The sequence below is a fragment of the Raphanus sativus genome, chromosome 9 (genome assembly GCF_000801105.2).
Source record: "Raphanus sativus cultivar WK10039 chromosome 9, ASM80110v3, whole genome shotgun sequence".
Classification (NCBI taxonomy): domain Eukaryota; kingdom Viridiplantae; phylum Streptophyta; class Magnoliopsida; order Brassicales; family Brassicaceae; genus Raphanus; species Raphanus sativus.
In genome coordinates, this window is record NC_079519.1 from 28,014,418 (window position 1) to 28,034,795 (window position 20,378).

At 39.0% G+C, this 20,378-nt stretch overlaps 6 protein-coding genes, 1 long non-coding RNA gene and 1 pseudogene across 9 annotated transcripts; 3 read left to right on the forward strand and 5 right to left on the reverse strand.

The window, feature by feature from the left end:
• Positions 1–3,114: 3,114 nt before the first annotated feature.
• Positions 3,115–4,287, reverse strand: LOC108825172 (F-box protein At5g49610-like). Its single transcript, XM_018598502.1, has one exon. It carries the CDS (start codon positions 4,285–4,287, stop codon positions 3,115–3,117), a length of 1,173 nt encoding a protein of 390 aa, XP_018454004.1.
• Positions 4,288–5,935: 1,648 nt separating this feature from the next.
• Positions 5,936–6,538, forward strand: LOC108825171 (kunitz trypsin inhibitor 6). The gene has a single exon (XM_018598501.2). The coding sequence runs from the start codon at positions 5,936–5,938 to the stop codon at positions 6,536–6,538; it is 603 nt and encodes a 200-aa protein (XP_018454003.2).
• A 328-nt stretch (positions 6,539–6,866) lies between these two features.
• On the reverse strand, positions 6,867–10,010 carry LOC108824572 (uncharacterized). 2 transcript variants are annotated; one of them, XM_018597996.2, is made up of 5 exons: positions 9,875–10,010; positions 7,742–9,617; positions 7,481–7,572; positions 7,347–7,377; positions 6,867–7,250 (listed from the first exon to the last, which is right to left on the reverse strand). In XM_018597996.2, the coding sequence occupies exons 2-5, from the start codon at positions 9,597–9,599 to the stop codon at positions 7,096–7,098; spliced, it is 2,136 nt and encodes a 711-aa protein (XP_018453498.1). In that variant the 5' UTR covers positions 9,600–9,617; positions 9,875–10,010; the 3' UTR covers positions 6,867–7,095. The 2 variants fall into 2 exon arrangements, with proteins under 2 accessions (XP_018453498.1, XP_018453499.1); XM_018597997.2 differs by having other exon boundaries at positions 9,801–9,952.
• A 264-nt stretch (positions 10,011–10,274) lies between these two features.
• Positions 10,275–13,065, reverse strand: LOC108826942 (uncharacterized; annotated as a pseudogene).
• A 147-nt stretch (positions 13,066–13,212) lies between these two features.
• On the reverse strand, positions 13,213–14,324 carry LOC108824281 (ubiquitin-conjugating enzyme E2 28). 2 transcript variants are annotated; one of them, XM_018597674.2, is made up of 4 exons: positions 14,241–14,324; positions 13,757–13,884; positions 13,565–13,681; positions 13,213–13,462 (listed from the first exon to the last, which is right to left on the reverse strand). In XM_018597674.2, exons 1-4 carry the CDS (start codon positions 14,308–14,310, stop codon positions 13,319–13,321), a joined length of 459 nt encoding a protein of 152 aa, XP_018453176.1. In that variant the 5' UTR covers positions 14,311–14,324; the 3' UTR covers positions 13,213–13,318. The 2 variants fall into 2 exon arrangements, with proteins under 2 accessions (XP_018453176.1, XP_018453177.1); XM_018597675.2 differs by having other exon boundaries at positions 13,322–13,486.
• Positions 14,325–15,302: 978 nt separating this feature from the next.
• On the forward strand, positions 15,303–16,306 carry LOC130499489 (uncharacterized). The gene is made up of 2 exons (XR_008938353.1): positions 15,303–15,424; positions 16,065–16,306. It is a non-coding gene; the product is annotated as an uncharacterized LOC130499489 (long non-coding RNA).
• A 256-nt stretch (positions 16,307–16,562) lies between these two features.
• Positions 16,563–16,965, forward strand: LOC108824282 (mitochondrial import receptor subunit TOM7-2). Its single transcript, XM_018597677.2, has one exon. The coding sequence runs from the start codon at positions 16,649–16,651 to the stop codon at positions 16,880–16,882; it is 234 nt and encodes a 77-aa protein (XP_018453179.1). The 5' UTR covers positions 16,563–16,648; the 3' UTR covers positions 16,883–16,965.
• Positions 16,966–17,066: 101 nt separating this feature from the next.
• Positions 17,067–18,971, reverse strand: LOC108826704 (putative inactive receptor-like protein kinase At1g64210). Its single transcript, XM_018600083.2, has 2 exons — positions 17,706–18,971; positions 17,067–17,629 (listed from the first exon to the last, which is right to left on the reverse strand). Exons 1-2 carry the CDS (start codon positions 18,895–18,897, stop codon positions 17,070–17,072), a joined length of 1,752 nt encoding a protein of 583 aa, XP_018455585.2. The 5' UTR covers positions 18,898–18,971; the 3' UTR covers positions 17,067–17,069.
• Positions 18,972–20,378: the final 1,407 nt, after the last annotated feature.

Here is a 20,378-nt window from a genome sequence, read left to right on the forward strand (position 1 = left end):
TATTTTACAATTTTTTAAATTTCATATATATGTGATATTTTAAAGCTAGTATTACTTAGGAATAAAATGTAGAGAATTCATTGTTCAACAGTATTAGATTTAGATAGAATTAGAACATAAATCATAATGAACTAGGTGATAACCCGCGCCCTGCGCGGAGTGAATAGATTTTTAGAGATGGTCAAATTGAATTAATATAAATTATAAATATAAAATTCACTAAAAAAAAATTAAACTGATCTTCGATTTTATTTTTAAACTTGTGTATTAGTTTTACAATTTTACTTGGAACTTGTATCGTGAAAGTGAATCAATAAGAGTAAGCGGATACTAATAAAAAAATTATCATTTAAAGATACATAAAACATAGATATAGAATATAAAATTGTTATCATTAAAAAATCATAAATAAAAGATAAAACGAAACATAATAAATAATAAAACCATGCTGAAACAAAATATAACAAAACATAAAATGATTAAAAATTACTAAAAACTGCTGTGAATAGTGCCATTAGAATCCTTCATTTGCAATCCTATTATGAGGAATCCAAAAATCATTTTATCGAAAATTTAAAACATCATTGAACAAAATCTGTTAACAAAATGTAGTACCTCAGTCTGAAATCGTCGATTTCTGAAACATCATTGGACTCAAAGACAATTTTCGAAAAACCATCAATGTTAATAGTATTCTTCAATCGACCTTATTATGAAATTTTTTTAACAAAATGCACATATTAAATCAGCTATAACATATTTTCAATTAAAAAATAAAATAAATTATCTGCTCGCCAATGGTGAATCGGTGTGTGTTCATGCCTTCATGAAAGGGGGTATATATACGTATTTGGCTGATTATGTCAATCAGAGAAAAATTGAAATCTCCCTAATTATGGCTAAATCCTGACTACAATCACGCAGTTTGAGGTTGAAGATAATTTAAAACTTTCCATGACACAGGTTATAAAATCACAAAGAACCTCTAATTAGGTAAATCATTTCATATATAAAGATAACTGTAATCAATTCATTTTTCTATTAAAACATTGTATTTATATCCATTTGATTTGGTTATGTTACCTCGGCATCAAAATCTTTCCAAATTTTGTTTAATAAAATATTAACCATAATCTAACATTCTCTATATAAAAAACCATCATTATGAATTGATATACAACCTGTGAATATCCAAGCAGAATCGGCAGACTTGAATTAAATCATTAATTTTATACACTTATACTCCACGATTTTCGCTCTAAGCATTTATAATTAGTATATTTAGTTTTTTTTCTTTCTTCGATTGTAATCATAAATATAGAGATTTTTCATTAATATAACTTCTATTTAAATTTATTTTATATTTACGATTGAATAAAATGCGTTGATACGACATAGTTAACTTTTTTTCAAGACATAACCTTGGTAGATAATATGTGAAGTTATATCTCATGAATAATACTTGAAATATTTTTCGGTGGATTAGTTTTATATATCAATCCGACGTTTGTCTTTATAGTAGTGACGAAAATATACAATATGTAGCCATATATTAACAAAGTATCTCTTTTCTAATTTTTAAATCATATACCAAGTATCCCTAATATTACCAATTATATGTCAAAGTCTACATCGAATTTTTAACATCTGCACCAAAAAAAAATCTACTTCGAATGGAACTCTTCATAAAATATTTAGACAATCTTAATTTATCTTATATTGTTTCATATCAAATTACCATATTTATCTTCCTTTGTTGTATAAGGATTTAGAGAAATATATATTTGTATTTATGATTGTACTAAAATGAGGTAACTGAATTGCTCATAGTTTGTAAAGGAGATGTAAGGATTTAACATATATATATATATTTTTCAAAGAATAATATATATATATATAAAGGAGAATAATTGCATGATACCTATCAAAAATGGTAACTCTCAATCTAATATATGAATAAATGCATGATATGTTTTGAAAAAAGGAATCAATATGGAGTATTAAATTCATCTTTTGCATTGCACATGAAGCCATGGTCGACGATGATTAATAATAAGAGGATACTTACACATTTAGCTGAAATATGATAGAGTTTGATTTCAATTAGCTGGAATATTCTGTATTCATGGAAAGATCATTTTGTTTCTATCAGCTTCAGCCCTTATTATATTTATAAAAAGATGCTCGAACTTAAGTGGAGAAAAAAATATTAAAGGTTCATACAAGTAAATGAATCTTTCTGAAAGCTTGAATCAAGAACAGTTTTCAAACAGTCTTTAATAAGGCTGTAGTTCTACGTTTTGACAGGTTATTACGAAACGCATACGTTAACATTATGCAAGCGTACTCCAGCTTTAATAACGCTGATTTGAAATCACAGGAACTTTATTATTTAGTCCATATTAGTTTTTTATACATTGTTAAAAAATATTTATGGTTTATGAGCATTATTCATTGTTTCAGTATTTGATAATGGGGTACGGAATGTTGAGTATCCGAACTTTATATACATACAGTATCAGTAAATTTTCTTATATACATATAGTATCAGTAATTTTTTTTATATAATTGCACTTTAGAAATGAAAAGTGCAGTTACTATAAAACAAACCTACTAATAAATTTGTCTATTTTGAATAAGAAATGAAAAGCGCAATTATATATGAAAAAATTGGTCAACCTGAATTCTCACAACATTCTACGAAATGGTTTAATATGGAAACTACGTGACTTTGTTATATATGGAAAAACAAAATCAAACATAAATGATTGATTGAAAAATTAATCATCTTTTATTATCTTTAATGATAGTAACAATGATTCATATGTTATAACAAAATTTGGTTGATTTAACAATGGCAAAATAATGTAATTAGTCTAGTAATGAAAGGGTTTTATTAAGATAGGGGTGAGAGTGAATGTGAGGATGCCACCTAGGAAATGGCATTGTGTAAATAACACATCAAGTTAAGGTTGTTTTCTTTTAGTGCTCCTAAAATAATATATAGGGGATAACAAGAGTTTTGAATGGATTTTTATTTAAATTAAACTTATTCGATACATGTTTTTTTAAAAAAACCATGCCCATTGACAAATTATTGGAAATTATCAACCATTAACCCCACATAATTCTCACGTAAGTCTTTAAACCCTCTGTCCATGTCTTGTGTCTTGTGGATAAGCCATCAGATCTCCCGTTAAGTTCAACTCTCTCGTAGTCAGAATAGAATGGAAAATAACTCATGGTCCAATAATAAGAAGAAAAAAACTTCGGAGCTCTTATTGGTAGTTTCTGAGATTTCCCGTTATTCATATTGTATGAACGTATTCCATCCGAGTCCGCCAGTGTTACGACGTCGTTGCTTGAGAACCCCACAGGTTTGAGCCCCATACTTTTAATCTCTTTCACATGTACCCATGAATCCCCAAAACTCGTCTCCAAAACCCATAAGTCCTGATAATCCACTCCTTCCTTCGATCTCGAACTAATAACTCCAACTTTTCCATCGTATCTTGTCAACTTTAGAGAACTGTCGCTCGCTAGACTCTCAGGAACCGGAAAGAATGACCAAGAATTGGTTTTAAAACAAAACCGGAACACATTGTTGCTGGTCGTTAACCAATGCAAGAACCCGTAGGAAACAACCGGATTAGCAATTCTTGTAACCAACAAGTCTTCTTCCGGTAGCTCCACGTTGTCTAGTCTCTTCCACGCAAAGGAATCCGAATCGAAAACTTCACAAACGAGAGTGAAATTGAAGTTGTACCTCCTATTCTCTTTGCCAGGTAACTGCGAGAGCCTGAGGATCTTGTACCGGAAAGGGTCGGTTCCAGTCACCATTAAACCGAGTGCGATTGTGAAATACCGGGTTTTCGGTTTAGGTAGAATCCTGAACTGTTTTGTGGTTGGTTTGCAGACGATGTACTCCGGTTGTCTTCCTTTAACCGGAAGATCATTAACACAAAGCAAAACCCCATGACTTGCGTTACAAGCTTTAATACTAACTCTTCCTGGTGGTAGAAAATCGAGCGAGATTTCATCAGAACCACGAGCAACCTCGTTGCCTAAATCTTTGACAAAAGCGGAATGAACCCTTAGCCTCTCGCTGTATTCGAGGAAGTAACCGGAAACGGAGTTGGTTCTTTGGAGATTAGGAATGAGAAAGGAAGAATCGTAGGTCCTCTTGTTACATTCTTTGTTTAAGAGTCTACACTTTCCGACCACCGAAGCGGGAGAATGAGAAAGAATCTCGATGATCATGTCTAGGTTTATATCCAAAGAAGCCATGGTGGTGGAACTGGAGAAAGAGATTAGTGGGAACGTATAATCTGATTGACGAGTTGTGGAAGATGATTGTTTCTTTTTCGTTGGGTGTGTGTATTTGCTACAAGAAACATACTGTATATATAGGATTTTTTTCAATTATATTTCCTTTTTAGCTTCGATAAAAACTATATTTCCTTTTTAGCTTCGATAAATCCTAGTTCCTTTTAGTTCTCGACAAGAAATAGGTAATGAATATTTTAATAATACCAAGAGTTGCCATTTTTCTTACTTGCGCGCGCGCGGTATTTTCCTTAATACTACTACTATATTAAATGTGACAACCAAAATATAGGGCAAAAGACCTGAGAATTTAATTACCTTTCGAATCTATAATATAATAGAAGAATTCCATCGAATTTCAAAAGGTTGCGAATGAAACATTCTAAATTTTTTAAAAAAATCATTACTTGGATTTTTGCGTATCTACTCCAGTAACTTAATAGAGCAGATTCAACGATTTGATCCTTCATAATTAATACACACCATTACGGCTATACTCGATGCAACCGTTCCAGACTTCCAGTAACACAACACAGGAGCCTCTAATAGTATATCCATGAACAAACCTGAAGGAATTCAAAGTAAAACCTAGATTCAGGGGATGAAACCCTAAAGGGCAGACTTGTCTATATATGATTTGCCAAGTAGTAGTAGTATAAGGAACAGTTAAATAAACAGAAACAATGTTTATATCTAAAACAAGAGCAAGGAAGGTTGTCAGCAACAAAATAGCAGACATAATCCTAAAATAAAATGATCGTCTGCATACCTTGAATGTTAACGTGAACGGAAATCAAATCTTTTTTTCTGATCTAGGTAACTAGGTTGAAGGGTTCACTTAATTAACAAACCAGATAGATCTTTCACGCACAAAAACAGCAACGCAATATTCTATCATTATCACATGAGCAAAACTAGTTACAACTCTGGTTAGGATCGGACCCAAAACTATCTAACTTTCAGTTATAAAGGAAACCAAAACACACAAAAAGGTTCTGTTGTCCAAGTGAGAATGAATGAATCCGAAGGAGCTTATGTTACATTGTATACACAAACAAGTAGCTTGTTTGAATAAATCTCACAGACTGTGCATTTTTTACACACTTGACTGAGTTGACTCATAAAGTATTGTCTCGACATCATATCAGTGGGGTTGACTACGATCCATTCGTATCTCCAGCTGGTAAGGGGGAGGGGGAAAGAATTATTATGAGAGCTTCAGAAGCATGTTCCACAGTTCACGTAGATATATAAAAAGAAAAAAAGAAATAACAAAGACTGGCATCGAAGCCATTATCAGCTCGCCTGAAGCGTGTTAAACTATTTATTAATTACTAGGTAGCGTTGACGAAGATCAATTCGTAATCTATATCCAGGACGTAAGGAAAAAAACTATTGTTTATATGATTAATTAAGAAGCACGTTCAACACTAAGACCAACAAACAATAAAAGAAGAACGTTCAACAATCAACATGGCGTGTAGAAAAAAAAAAGAGTAATGAACCACATTATATATCCCTAGCTAATCTAGAGCATCAGCATCATTATCAAAGTAACTCAGCAAAAAGATCACAAAAGCAAAAAAAAAAAAATCAGAAAAGAAGAAAGATGAAAACAGCTGGTGCAGTCACAATATTAGGCTTGATGACATCTTTGCTGCTCATAGCGATAACATCGTTGGGTGTTGTTGTTGGTCAGAAAGAAGTAGTACTCGACTCTAATGGACAACCAGTAAAGGCCAATACTCCGTATTACATCTCGAAGCCGGAAGAAAGAGCATGGATTTCCCGTTATGGAAACAGGACGTTTGCTCCCTTCTCATGCCCAAGAAGAGTTGTATTGTTCTCTAACGCAATTGTAGAAACACCTCCACCAGTTATATTTGTATTACCATCATCAGATGATGTCGTACGTGTATCAACAGAGCTTAACATCATGTTCTCAAGGCCCTTTATATGCCGTGAGTCCGGGTATTGGAGAGTCGTTGCAAACAGCTCATCGCCAATCAAAGAAGTAGTCCTGTCCGGATCCAAGTCAAGCAATGACAGTACCTTCACCATCATGAAATTTGACAGCGGATCTTACAAGTTTGCTTTCGGCAGTGCTGACAAACCGACCGATATCGGTTTAGATGCGACATATCCTGGTATATCAAGGTTGATATTGTCTAACAACTCTAGCTTTGGCGTCTCTTTCGTCCCGGGCTCTTAAAGCATGTTCCGCCTTTTATACCGGCCACTCTTCTTGCCTTCTTCTTTTTCTTTCTTTGTGTCTTGTCTTTTCATGTAATGTTTCATTTCAAATCAAATAAACTTGTTCTATTTTTTCTTCTTCTTGTGATGTAATGTTTGATAATTATAATTAATAATAATATTTGGAGAAATTTCATCATAAAATAAATATTCCGTAAATATCACTCCTCTCATGATTGAAGCTGAAGGAGAATGCATAAAAACCTTTCTTGAGAAGAAGAGCATAGCAAATCTGACCAGGCTTGTTTTTGGTTGCGACTTTTTTTAAGGATTTAACTAACAATATATAGGGCAATCAACTCAGTAAAACCATCAAAGCAAAATAGTCATACTGGTTTAGTTCTAATCCTGGTTCAGTTCAGTTTGACACAATACCCTATTTAACCAGTTAAGTATAAAGGATACGCAAAAAAAGTTCAAAAGATTGTTTTCAAAAAGGGCATGAAATGAATCCTAACGAGCCAATGTTAATGCTCCTCTTCTTCGGTCTAACAAGCTGCTTATACTCTTGCCTCCTTACCACAACCCTTCTTCCTCCTCTTCTTCTTCATCCTCTTCTTCATCATCACCCTCTACCTCTTCGGAATCAGCTGCATACTTCTCTAGCTCATACTGGATCATTACCTCTATAGATGACTTTCTAGGGGTGAGATCGTATCGAAACTTGTCAGCTGTAAAAACATGGTAAGAAACAATGCACGTTACAAAGAAGAAACCTATCAGTAAAGAAAAGAAAAGAAATGAAAACACTAATCTTACGCTCATACCAAGTTGCTTAATGATGTCAGTAAACGAAGCCTGTCAGAAAACAACAAAGCTATTTTTCAGACATCTATCTTTTAAGAGTAATAATTCCATAACACAGAAAGAAATTACATGATGGTGTTCAAAAATATCTCACCATTTTAAAGTGCATCGCTTTCAAGATATCAAGAATTGCATTTCTCAACTCTTCATCACTAGGAGGCTCTTTGCTTTTGCCTTTCCCTTTTCCTTTCACAGGATAACACAGAGATGGTGTCAGACGAATAAGAGACAAATAAGACGGTAACACAGGTACATAACGAATGATCTCTCCTACAGAGTATAAACCTAAACCGGTTTAATCCTAAGTCCGGGTTGATTCAAATCTGTTTAACTTTTTCTCTCCGAGACTTATTACCTGATACTTTAAGTGGAGGTGGTGAAGTGACAGGGGGAAACAATGTTGGAACTCCGAAAGCCTCCGGCCAAGTTGACAACTTCGGAACAGGAGAAAAAGTAGCCTCATAAGTTTTGTAATAGCGTTCAGCAGAGTAACAGTCGTCTGCATACTGCAAAGGGTTGATTTTCATCTTCTTGCAGACAGCTAGAGCGTGCAGACATGGAAACCTCTTCCCCTGCAACTCCCCACAAGTGCAGGTTGAGTCATTCAACTGAACAACGCCATCCTTATATTCTTTATATTTCCCGAACGAGTGCAACCTGGCCATGGACATGCGTTCCTTCTTTTCTGAGGACGCTGAGACCTGATATGCATCTCTATCTAACGTCTTTACAACGTAAGCAGCGGAATCTTTCAAAGACTCTTGAAAGTTTTTCATGACATTTTCTGCGTACAGATCGCCGCGGTGGAGAGAGCCACGGCTACTGCTCAACGACGAGCCAAAAGCGTCTTTCATCTCACTAAACAGAAGCATCACACCCCCTGTCATTGCAACTTTCTGAAAGCTTTTACAAACTGCAAACAAAGCTTTTGTGTCTATCTTCATGACTCCGTATCTAAGACCACTGTCATGAGCCAGAGCCCACTGGTGCGGAGGGATTTGGCCAAGCCATTTCCACCCTTCTGGACTCTTCTCTTTGATCTCCTTCATGTAGGAATCAAACTCTCCCTTCTGAGTCGACGACCCAGCCTTCATCACAAGAGACTCTGTAAAGAGGTGTTGGTGGTCCGGGAAGAGGCGAGAGTATTGGGAGGACAGATGGTTCAGACAGAACCTGTGATAAGCCCAGGGCTCTTTCCACTGAGACCCGGGTTCGTTAACAACAGCGAGTATGTCCGGGTGGTGCCTTGTAATGAGGCAAAGACCCTTCCTTTGTGTCACCTTCTCTCTGATTCTAGTGAGAAACCAGCGCCAACTATCGGTTGATACTTCTTTAGTAACAGCAAAGGCAAGCGGGAAAAAGTTGTTGGCTGCATCAAACCCTGAGGCTATCATCAGTTTCATATCGTACTTACCCTTCAACTCTTTGCTGCCCACAACAACCACAGGTCTACAGTGCTGAAACCCTTGGACAGACTGTGAAAACGCCCAAAACACACTGCCAAAGGATGCAGGATTAGGCAAAGAATCATACTGCCAGTCCACGAGCATCCCGTTTGAAGACTGAAGCGCTGACATTAACTTGGGAACGAATCCGAAACTCTGATACCAATCTCCAAAGAGTCTTTCCATAGCTTCCTGCTTCGCGTTCTGCAAATTTCCTCTCGCATCGTTAACCTCCTCACCTTCCTCATCAAGATGGGTGAGAAAAGTCTGCTCAGAGCCGAACTTTTCATTCCACCACTTGTGCAACTCAGCAACCGAGAGCGTGGGGTGTTCGCCGACCACACGGTCGATCTCATACGCTAAAAACTCCTCGTCAAAATAATCTGGACATGTTTTTTTCCCTCGCTGCTCACAAACATCTGGACCAGTACAACTGGTTATCTCAAAAAGTCCGTGCTTTGCCATCTTAACCGCACGGATCGACCAGTTGCATTTCCATCTTATGCACTCGAACGTGAACTCGTCCTTCTTCCCGTTCCCGGTCTCTCTTGCAGCACACATATGCTCCCCTCTGATGGAGCGCCAGTCCACCGCCTTCTTCAGCTCGTCTCTGTCTTTGAAACACAATCCAGGAAGCAGCGTTGTACCATCCTCGAGCCACAAACTAGACCCAAGAAGACGCGGTTCTTGCTGTGTAGTCGTCGTCGTCTTTGTCTTCTGTCTTTTGGAGGGACCACCAGGATTCTTCGCTACCTTTCTTTCAGCCATCAGTCACACACAATAATCCTGAAGAAAAACACGCAAACTTTAGAAAAGTCGAAACGCCCAAAACCTTAAATAGCTTCCGTATCAAACAACAGTGTATATCACTAAAACTAAGGACAAAGATCATAAACCCTAAAAATGGAAAAGCTTAAACCCTAAGCAATCAAAAAAAATACAAAATAAATTAAGAAATTTTACTCGTACCCTAAAAGATGATACTGAGACGCTAGAGATCTCCGAATCGAAACGTTAGAGAAAACAGTGAAACTTGTACGCACCTGCAAAGCGAAGTTTTGCGTGAAGAAATGGAGAGTAATTGCAAAGGGAGGAGGAGGAGGCGTATCGAGGAAGACGAGCAGTTACTCAACACTCTATTTATTTGTACCTTCTCACAAAATATCTCCGCTCTTTCGAAATTTAAATTTATTTAAAAATAGAAAATTATGTATAATTGGGCCGAAATAGAAAAGCCCGTTTGTGTAAGGCCAGATATTTTACCCGCTTCAATAAACAAATTTTAAATACTTTATGAAAGAGAGAGTGTAGCCAAATTAAGACTTGATTTCGTTGAAGAAGATGGATCGAGGAAGTGGAATTCAGTTACTTATCTGGTTTAGATTTCATTCGTATCGGTTCATGGAATCACAAAAGTTTTAGTTAACGAACCGGATTAAGTCTCACTTACAAAACAAACAAAAAAACATCAACACGTTATATGTTTCAGCTACACTGCATAAAGTATTGTCGAACACCAGTACATCTCCAAAAGCAAAAGCTACTACATAATAAATACACACCAAAATGCCCCCGTTCGGTTAGGTTAAAACATCTTCTCCTTGATCAGCTCTTCTTGTTATTAGTGTTGGGAGTGGTCTTGCGTTGGGCCTTGCCTGATACGTTAGATGAAGGTGGTGGTGGCGTCGGAATGATTGGAGGAAACAATCTCGGAACTCCAGAAGGTTCCGGCCAAGCTGATAACTCCGGAACAGGAGAGAAAGTGGCCGCATAAATTTTGTAACTCCGTTCAAAAGTGTAGCACTTGTCTACATACTGCAAAGGGTTGATTTTCAGCTGCTTGCATACGGCTAGAGCGTGCAGGCATGGGAACTTGTAGTTTTGGAAATCTCCACATGTGCAGCTACCACAGTCGCCGCTCAACTGGACGATCCACTCATCATTTTCTGACGGTTCTGCGACCTTAAAGGCGTTATTGTCCAACGGCATTACAATGTAAGTAACCGTAGCTGTCCTGAACTTTTCAAGCTTGTCCATGAAAGGGTCTGTGTACACATAGCCGGAGTTACGAGAGCCACGGCTAAAATTATTACGTTTTTCAAAAAGTTCTCTCAGCTCATCAAAGAGAAGCATAACAGAATCTGTCACTGAATGATCAGCCAACACAAAGCCTCTACAACTGCAAACTGAGCTTCAGTATCTATCTCCATGATTCCGTATCTACGACGACCACTGTCATGAACCAGAGCCCACTGATCTTGTGGGATTTGGTCTAACCTTCTCCTAGCTTCTGGGTTCAGCTTTTTAATTTTCTCTATGTTTGTTTCAAATTTCTCCTTCAGACCTGTGGATCCAGCTTGCTTCACAAAATTCTCTAGGTAGAGGTTATATGGGAAATCACGACATAATTGGGATGAGAACTGTTTTAGACAGAATCTGTGATAAGCCCAGGGTTCTTTCCACTGAGACCCGGGTTCGTTAATAACAGAGAGTATGTCCGGGTGGGGACTGGAGATGAGGCAAAGGCCTTTCCTTTGTGTGACTTTCTCTCTGATATTAGTCAGAAACCAACGCCAGCTGTCTGAGGACACTTCCTTGGTCACAGCAAAGGCAAGAGGCAAATAATTGTCGTCTCCATCTACCCCTGAGGCTACCATCAATTTCAACTGGTACTTACCTTTCAACTCTCTACTGTCCACTAGGATCAGAGGTCTACAGTGTTGAAACCCTTGGATGCACTGTGGAAATGCCCAAAACACCCCACAGAATGAAAAAGATCCTACTTCCAGTCCACTAAGAGTCCATTAGATGACTGAAAGGCAGACATTAACTTGGGCAAATCTTCAAAACTCTGATCCCAATCTCCAAAGACTCTTTTAATAGCCTCCTCTTTAGCAGCCCTCACCTCCGAAGTTTCAAGCTCATACCCAATATTTGCTTTCCACCAATTCTTCAACTCTGAAAACGATAGCGTTGGATGTCTCCTGACCAAACGCTCAATCTCATCTGCTTCGAACTCTGAATCAGAATTTTTTGGCTCAACGGGAGAACATGTATGCGGACCATTGTACTTGCCTATCTCGAAAAGTCCGTGCTCTTCCATTTTAGCAGCCGCAAGTGACCACTTGCATTTCCACCTAACGCACTCAAACACACACTCGTCAGTTCCAGTCTCTCGTATTAGACACTTTTGCATTCCTTTAATGGAACACCAGTCCACTGCCTTCTTCAGCTCATCAGCATCTTTGAAGCACAACCCTACACGCAAGTCGTGATCGTCTAGCCACAAACTAGACAGACAAGGTTTTGAAACGCCAGAATTCGAGTCTTTAAGTGGAATGCTGCTATCCCCGGTCAGATTAACCACCTGCGCTACAGCATTTGAACCAGAACCGTTATCTGTCATGTCAGCATCTCCAATGTTGCTAGCCCTCTCTACCTTAACAGGTATACCAGTCTTCTGTCGTTTCGAGGAGCAAGCAGCAGGACCAGTAACCCCTTCAGACTTCACTTCCAAATACAACTCCACATTCTTGATAGAAGGTTGTTTGCTTGGAACCTCAAGCATTGTCTCCAAACTATGGTTGTTCACCACGGGCAGAAGCAGATACTGAAACTTCGACTGCCCAGCAACATAAGGATACCTACCGAATATTTTAACTTTGGATCTCTGCTTGTCAACGTCTACTCCAGTAAGAACATATATCTCATCCAACAATCTGTTTAATGCAATCTTAGGGTGGACTATAATTTTCTTAGGAGCAGGTCCTGCATAGTATACGCCTTCCGGGCCATACTTGATGCAACCGTTCCAGTAACAGTACACCGAAACCTCTGTTTCAGACATGACCACAACAAACCTGTAATGAATAAAACCCACGTCTTTGATTTTACATGTATAGTGAAACCCTAAAAAGCAACAAAGAACAATGTCTCTCTTGGAACCAAACAGCACTAAAACGCTAAGCCATGTGTCTGCTTCTGGAAGTAAGGAGAAGAGAAACAGAAATGATTCCTATCCGGCAAGAACTATAAACAAAAACCCTAAAAAGCAAAAAAAAAAAAAAAAGTGTCATAGAAGATGTCTACAAACCTGAGAAAATGGAGATTCTAGTCTTAGTAGTCGCAAGGAAGCTTGGATGTTCAAAAATTGAAGAACTTTCAGTTGCATTAAGGATTTCTCCGGTGATTGTGATCAGTGGAGGCAGACGGTCACTTAGTACTCTCTCGGTAAATAAGTGGTTTTTCGACTCTCGGGAAACCGACAAACACATCATATTAACATACGATCAACAGGCCCAAAAAGGCCCATTAATGTGTGTGTGAGGATAATAAAGCCCAGCCAGAGGAGAGATTGATGGCAAGAGAAGAGTAACTAATTTTCAAGGATTCACTTAATTATAGACAAGATAATTTTTGAATATTAATGCAAGGAAAACAACAAAATGATAAATCAGGGAACAAAGAAAGGATCAAACGAATAAACTTCATTCCATTGCATACTTCTCTGTCCAGCTTCTTGCAGTAGACTCATACTTGACTCTATCGGTTTTATACATGCGAGCAATCTCCGGAACCATAGGATCATCTGGGTTTGGATCCCTTAACAATGAACATATTGAAACCAAAACCTAGAAAGTGACAAATGCATTGGACTAAAATCAGAGTTAAACGACTCATTATGGCCATTGCTATTTTGTAAAAAAAAAGAAGACAGTTTTATATTTGTCTACCTTGGAAATGGTGAGTGCAGGACTCCATTGTTCTTTCAAAACGTCGTGGCAAATGTGGAAGCAAATGATGCCGTTGCTGCTGACATTAGGGTGAAACACTTTTGTCCTAAACGCAACCTGCAAGAGGAAAATAAGCAAATGAATTCCAATAGAATGATTTTTCAAAAAAAAAGTTATAAATTTGATTCAAACCTTTGGTGGTTTGAAAGGATAATCAGGAGGGAAGTGAATTGTTAAGATAAAGACTCCACCTGAGTAAGGACTATCGGATGGACCCGTTATTGTAGCTTGCCAATGGAACAAGTCTTCACCAACTGGACCTTGAAGGTTTCACAATTGGTTCACAGAAGAAATAAAATTAAATTTAGCATCTACTCTTAAACATATGACCCATAGCAATAACATAAATACACAAAGCAAAACATTAATGCTCTCATGCATAAGGAGTTTAAGATTGTCCTACATGAATCCATGACTCTATTGAGATTAAAGATTACCAATTCATAAATTCATAATGAACTTTTTATTTGTTTATTAGATAGCTGGAATTACATCTTAACTATGTTAATGTTGATTAAGAAGAATTAAAGATGTCACTTTTGTTTCTGCTTAAAACGAGGGAGATACGAAGATCTATCTACAAACGGATTAGACACGAAGAAGAGTTATCTCAGACCAGCACTGTAGAAGGTTGAAGGATCTTTCTGAAGATCATTGAGCTCTTTTAAGATCCGCTTCGAAGCCATTTTCTCGCTCTGAACAAAACTGTAATGACCCAAACCCAAGCCCCACTATCTCAAAACCCGCACAGGCCCAAGCCCACTCGAAATTACCCAAGGTAAATTCTATAAAAAAGCCACTCCACTTTGTTTTCTTCACCATTTGCAACAAGAGAAAAAAAAAAAAGATTAAAGAAGTTAGAGAGAGAGAGAGAACTAAGGAAGTGTGATCATTTTGTAGAGAGAGGGTCGCCGGAGCTCGTCGCCGGAGCCACCACGTCCAGTGATCGCGTCCAGTTCGCCACCACCGATCATCCCCTAGGTAACCCCCGGAAGCCAAATGCATTTTAAGTTTTATTTCGGCCGTTTTAGTAAATCGACCATAACTTCCTAACCGCTGCGTATTTCGTGCATGCAAGACCACCATCGCGTTCCTCTCGACGAGACGAATCCATAGCCACCGAAATCGTCGAAATCGGAGCTCAGACGAAGCCGTACGCGCCTCCGGAAGATCACCCGCGCGCGGCGCGTGAAACGCACGCGCCACCGTCTCCGACCACCGTTCGCGGCGGAGCCGCCGCGCCCGGCCGCCGTCAGTTCGCCGCCGGGAGTCCGCCGCCGCGTCGCCACCGCACCGCCGCCGCCGCCGGTGACTTTCCGGTAAGCCACCGTCCCTCCGCCGTCGCCCCGCGGTGACCTCCGCCGGTGACTCGCCGGTGACTCGGCCACTCGGCCGAGTCGACTCGGTGAGTCAACTCGGTGACTCGGTCAACCGGTTGGTTTGACTGGTTTAAATTAATTGCGAATCGGTTAGGGTAAACCGGTTGTTTAAAATTAATTAGATTTCGGTTAGGGTAAACCGGTCGATTTAATTAATTAATTAATTTAATTTCGGTTAAGGCTAAACCGGGCGGTCCAATTGAAATCGATTTAGGTCAGAGTAAACCGGTCGGGTTAGGCTTAATTTGATTTCTGGTCAAGGTTTGACCGGGTTGACCTTGACCAGCGGGTTGACTTTCCTTTGACACCCGTTTTCACCCGTTCGAAGGGCGTTCTGACTCGGAATTTCGATCTGATTTCAGATTTGGAGTCTATTTGAGCAGCTGGAATTCATAGACATCACTTCTCTTCATTTGCTAAGGTGAGGGCTTCTCCGTTAAATCCCGAACTAGTTTAGTACTGCCATTATGAAAGTTTAGTTTCGAAACATGATCCGTCTCTGTGAATCTAGTCTGTTTGCGAGTCTTGTTTGATTATTATTGATATTGATTGTTAAACCGGAATTAGGTTAATAGAGGATTCAACGGTTGTGTGAATTTATTGTCGCTGAGCACGGTTATATATATATGTATATACATAGTTATGAGTAGGGACTATGTGATGGGCGTGAGTTCGGAGATGTCCGAGATTCGACGCTACGGTGTGATATGGGCGTGAGTTCAGAGACGTTTGAGCTTCGACGCTACTGTTTGGGGCGTGGTGCAGAGACGTTTGCATTCGACGCTACGGTGGGCGGGGGTACAGAGACAGACTGTACTAGCGACGCTTCGAGTATATATTTATATCCTTATAAGGAAATGCGTGGTGCAGAGATTAGCTGTGTGCTATTAGCGCATTATTTGTTGTTATGTGTGGTGTACTAGACGCCGTGTTTGTTTCATGCTAGAGCTAAGCCTACATAGTTGTAGTGCTATGAACTGAGTCAGTGGTTTGCGGTTTAGCATCCCATACCTCACTGAGCGACTCCCCTGTTGCTCACCCCTCTTTCTTTCCCCTTTCAGGTGAGACCGATGAGCAGGAGTGATCATATCGGACTAGTGCTACTATTTGGGCTCGTGGGCTTTATCGTTCATCGTTTTATCTTTTATCGTTATTGGGCCTTCAGGCCTTCAGACTTCTATCGTTTATGTTATTTCTTATTTCAGCCTTCGGGCTTATGTTGTTATTTATATTTCGGATGTTTATTTTCGGATTATGACTTTATGATATGACGTGGATTTTATTATCCGTATTATTATTATTATTTCCGCTGCGCTATTATTTTATCGTTACTTTTTCTCGAATTATTTTATCATATTCGCCAGACGCGGTCGCGTCAAAAACACTCAGCGATCGTGAGAAGAGACGAGAGAAAAAGTCTCGGAGACAGACCAAATATTGCCAGCGATCGAGAAAATTAAAGATTTTCTTTATTAAAATGGAAAAAAACGAGAATAAGTAAACCTTCTGACCCAAACAGAGTTTTCCGCAAAGGGTGCTTTAAAAGGGGCTTAAACCCTTTAGGGTTTTTGGCTTAACCTCCTCCGCTTCCAAAATACTGACACAGATAGACGCAGACTCGCAGAGTGCTCAGAGATCAGAATCAATGGCGGCTAAGCCTTCTTTGAAGAACAAAGGGAGAGGAAAAGGACCAAAGGGATCGTCTTCTTCCACCTCCTCGTCATCATCATCCAAGTACGAGCTCGTCAAGGAGTGGACCAACTGGTCGCTGAAGAAAGCAAAGGTCGCGACTCAATACGGATTCATCCCTCTCATCATCATCATCGGCATGAAGTCGGATCCAAAACCTCACCTTTTCCAGCTTCTCAGCCCCGTTTGATCTTCCCCAATGTTTTACTGCTTTTACTTCCTCAATTATGTTCTGTTTTTTCTTTTTCAATATATGAAAATTGGATTATTTTATTTGTTCTTTTTTTTTTTGCAAATCTGCTCTGAAACAGTTTATCAAATAACAAAGAAAAAAAAATAACTTTCAAATTGAATAAACAAATGATCTAATGTTAATTTCAGTCAGTTGATCGAATATCTTGAATCATTTTGACAACATGAGCTATATGAGGCCGTTCTTGTTGCTTAACAGCAACGCAAGCCAACCCTATCTGCATCATCTCAACCATCTCTTCCTCGAAACCACCCGATTCACTCAATATCTCCATGTCAAACACTTCCCCCGTCCACTCTTTCGCCACCACGTTCCTTATCCACGTCACCAAATCCATCTTCTCCCCATGTTTTGTCTCCGCATTTACCGGCCACTTCCCCGTCAGAATCTCGAGTAGAACCACCCCGAAGCTGTACACATCAGAAGCCTGCGTGCTTCTTCTAGTGTCTGTTATTTCAGGCGCGTGGTAACCTGTAGTGGAGTGAGGAAGAGATCTCATGATGGTTGTTAAGCCAATGTCACCGATGCAGCCGTCTAAGAAGATGTTTGATGATTTGATGTTCCCATGTACGCATCTCCCATTGTTCCCTTCATGGATCTTAACCAGACCTCTCGCTGCCCCTGTTGCTATCCTCAGTCTAGCCTCCCAATCCAAAGCTACTCTATCATACATTCCTCTCTTTCCTGCACACACACAAAAAAATAAACTAACATTTTGTTTTGCTTTTGATTTAGTTTTTAAGTAAAAGAAGTAACTAACCGTGCAGCAACTCGAAGAGGCTTCCTTGAGGGTAATAGCTATACACAGCGAGTTTATCGTCTTTGGAATAGTAGTAAGCCTTTAGCTCAGCTACATTCTCATGTCTGATCATGCCTATCATCTCCATTTGCTGCTCAAACTCTCTTCTTCCCGCCACTACTTCCTTCAGCCGCTTCACCACAACAGTGCTCATGTCTTCCATTGTTACCTTATAGGTCGTACCAAACGCGCCTTTCCCCAAAACTTCAGCTGATGAGCTTAGCAGATCGTCTATATCAAACAAATGGTTCTTTCCTCCAAAGAATATGATCTTGCCTCCTTCTTCATCGTCTCTAGATGTCCAGTTCCCTGGAGGAGTGGACGAGGAGGAGGAGGAGGAGTCTCTCTTCCTAAACTTCCCGGAGATTCTAGTCTTCCCGAAACAAGTGATCATTATTATACAGGAGAGTCCGGAGACACCCAAAACGCAAGCTGCGGAGAGAATGAGCAAGAAAGGAAGCTGCCTTAACCCTAAAGGAGTCTTGCGTTTTTTCTCCTTTACGGTTATTATTATGTTGTTGCCGGAGAAGGCTGAGGTATTGAATCTTTGAAGAGACTTAGGTACTGCGCCGGTGAGTTTATTGTTAGACAGGTCGATTTGATGCAGGTTTGGAAGATGGAGATCGGGAATGTCACCTGAGAATGAGTTGTTTGCGAGGTTCAGGACTCTGAGTCTGGTCAAACGTGAGAGAGAGTTTGGGATGCTTCCGTTGAAATCATTGTTAGAAAGATCGAGAACTTTGAGATTCTTTAACTCCGAGAGGGTCGCTGGGAACGGACCAGAGAGGCGGTTGCGTTGTAGGTAGAGATGAGTCAGGTTCTTGAGGTTGACGAAATCAGAAGGGAGCTCTCCGGAGAGTTGGTTGTTTCTAAGGCTTAGAGTCTTGAGAGAAGAGAGACGAGTGATGGTGAATGGTGGGATCAAACCGTTTAATCCAACCGCGGGCAATCTAACGGATACGATTCTGTTTCCGCTGCAGGTAACTCCGGTCCAGTGATGGCAACTCGGAGAGCTCTGGTTCCAGCGGTGAAGAGGTAAAGTGAAATGCGACAAGAAGTCAAGCAAAACTCTCTTGTCGTTTTCGAGAGTCTCAGAGAAGATCAGAGCGGAACAGAGAATCAAAGAGAAAAAGAAGAAGAAGAAGACTTGCATTGTAAGAAAACTAGCTTTGGTCTCTATCTTGTAACAGAGAACTTTTCTTTAGCTGAAGAATCTGTGCAGATTAAAAAATGTTAAATATGTTGTGAGGTTGCAAAGATACGCCGGCAGGTTATAGCCGGCAAAAAATGTTTGTTTTATAGTCAGAGAAATTAAAAAAAAAAAAAACTTGATGAAGCCATTTAACAAATCGTGACCGTTTCTCTTCGTTCAAGTTTTCGACTGTTGTTGTTCTGTAATTTAATTCTTGCTTCACCAACGGCTATTTTCACTATACTGTAACAGAAGCGCGCGGTAAACCCTTACCGGTGTAATATTCAGAGGCTTGACTAACAATTTCTTTGTATAAATGGAAATAAGAATATATTGATAAACATTATCTTTTCCGAATTAAATTTGTTACAGAATTACAATATTTTATGATAGTTGAATATATTTTCTTATTTATTTTGTATATTGCTTTATGTGTGTGTGTTCATGTATTAGTTTATAGAGAGATTTGTGTCAGTTTTTATAAATTTGAACTTTGAAGTGTTGTTTATATTAGGGATGTTTACTCACTACACCCTCCATATAAGTGGTTTGGAATGTTTTTTTTTTAGATTTTTGTTAACAAGTGATTAGGTAGGACCGTAGGAGTAGGTGTGACAACCCGTCCCGTGGAACACCTGCTCATGGACCCCAGGTTCACAGCGCTGCAGCGCACCGACCCCAACCCCTCTACTATGAGATCTCACTATCTTCATAATTAGGTTGTTGGTGAGACTCGAACCCAGGTCCTCACCCTTTAACAGCATTCCCACAGGACAAGCTGTCACCAATTGACCTGCAGATCAATTGGTGACAGCTTGTCCTGTGGGAATGCTGTTAAAGGGTGAGGACCTGGGTTCGAGTCTCACCAACAACCTAATTATGGAGATAGTGAGATCTCATAATGGAGGGGTTGGGGTCGGTGCGCTGCAGCGCTGTGAACCTGGGGTCCATGGGCAGGTGTTCCACGGGACGGGTTGTCACAGTAGGACTAAGAAGTTTGGGTATAGTTAAAAAAACGTAGCAGTTACCAATTACTATTTGATACGATAGCTAAATTACAATTTGAGGATATTTGATATGGTCCAAGTTGTAATTTAATATCTTCATCCGTTCCGAAATTTTATTTTTAGATTTTTTTTCTTGCTTTATTTTTAGATTTTAAAAATAAATTTATTCCATACGTTAAATATTTTATTTATTTTTGTTATTTTTTTTTTACAAATCATTAGAATAGAATCTGATTAAATCATACTCCATAACTAAATACTCTCAATTTTAGAAGAAAATATGAAAATTTTATATTAAAGATGCTTTTAGAAATTTTTACTCAAATAACCAAATCCATGTAAGTGGTTCGGAATTTTTTTTTTTTTAAGAAGTGATTGTATAGGACTTGGAAGTTAATAAGAGTATAAAATACTAGTATTTGATACGTAAATTAC

What these genes read in the sequence shown, in the direction of transcription:
- LOC108825172 (XM_018598502.1), bottom strand. Translation starts at nt 4,287, where the DNA reads ATGGCTTCTTTGGATATAAACCTAGACATGATCATCGAGATTCTTTCT.
- LOC108825171 (XM_018598501.2), top strand. Translation starts at nt 5,936, where the DNA reads ATGAAAACAGCTGGTGCAGTCACAATATTAGGCTTGATGACATCTTTG.
- LOC108824572 (XM_018597996.2), bottom strand. Translation starts at nt 9,599, where the DNA reads ATGGCTGAAAGAAAGGTAGCGAAGAATCCTGGTGGTCCCTCCAAAAGA. An exon ending in AAGCGATGCACTTTAAAATG is followed by an intron (nt 7,378 to 7,480) that starts GTGAGATATTTT and finishes GTTTTCTGACAG; the next exon opens with GCTTCGTTTACTGACATCAT. An exon ending in TGACATCATTAAGCAACTTG is followed by an intron (nt 7,251 to 7,346) that starts GTATGAGCGTAA and finishes ATGTTTTTACAG; the next exon opens with CTGACAAGTTTCGATACGAT.
- LOC108824281 (XM_018597674.2), bottom strand. Translation starts at nt 14,310, where the DNA reads ATGGCTTCGAAGCGGATCTTAAAAGAGCTCAATGATCTTCAGAAAGAT. An exon ending in TTCAACCTTCTACAGTGCTG is followed by an intron (nt 13,885 to 14,240) that starts GTCTGAGATAAC and finishes GAAACCTTCAAG; the next exon opens with GTCCAGTTGGTGAAGACTTG. An exon ending in CTGCACTCACCATTTCCAAG is followed by an intron (nt 13,463 to 13,564) that starts GTAGACAAATAT and finishes GTCACTTTCTAG; the next exon opens with GTTTTGGTTTCAATATGTTC.
- LOC108824282 (XM_018597677.2), top strand. Translation starts at nt 16,649, where the DNA reads ATGGCGGCTAAGCCTTCTTTGAAGAACAAAGGGAGAGGAAAAGGACCA.
- LOC108826704 (XM_018600083.2), bottom strand. Translation starts at nt 18,897, where the DNA reads ATGCAAGTCTTCTTCTTCTTCTTTTTCTCTTTGATTCTCTGTTCCGCT. An exon ending in CCTCTTCGAGTTGCTGCACG is followed by an intron (nt 17,630 to 17,705) that starts GTTAGTTACTTC and finishes GTGTGTGTGCAG; the next exon opens with GAAAGAGAGGAATGTATGAT.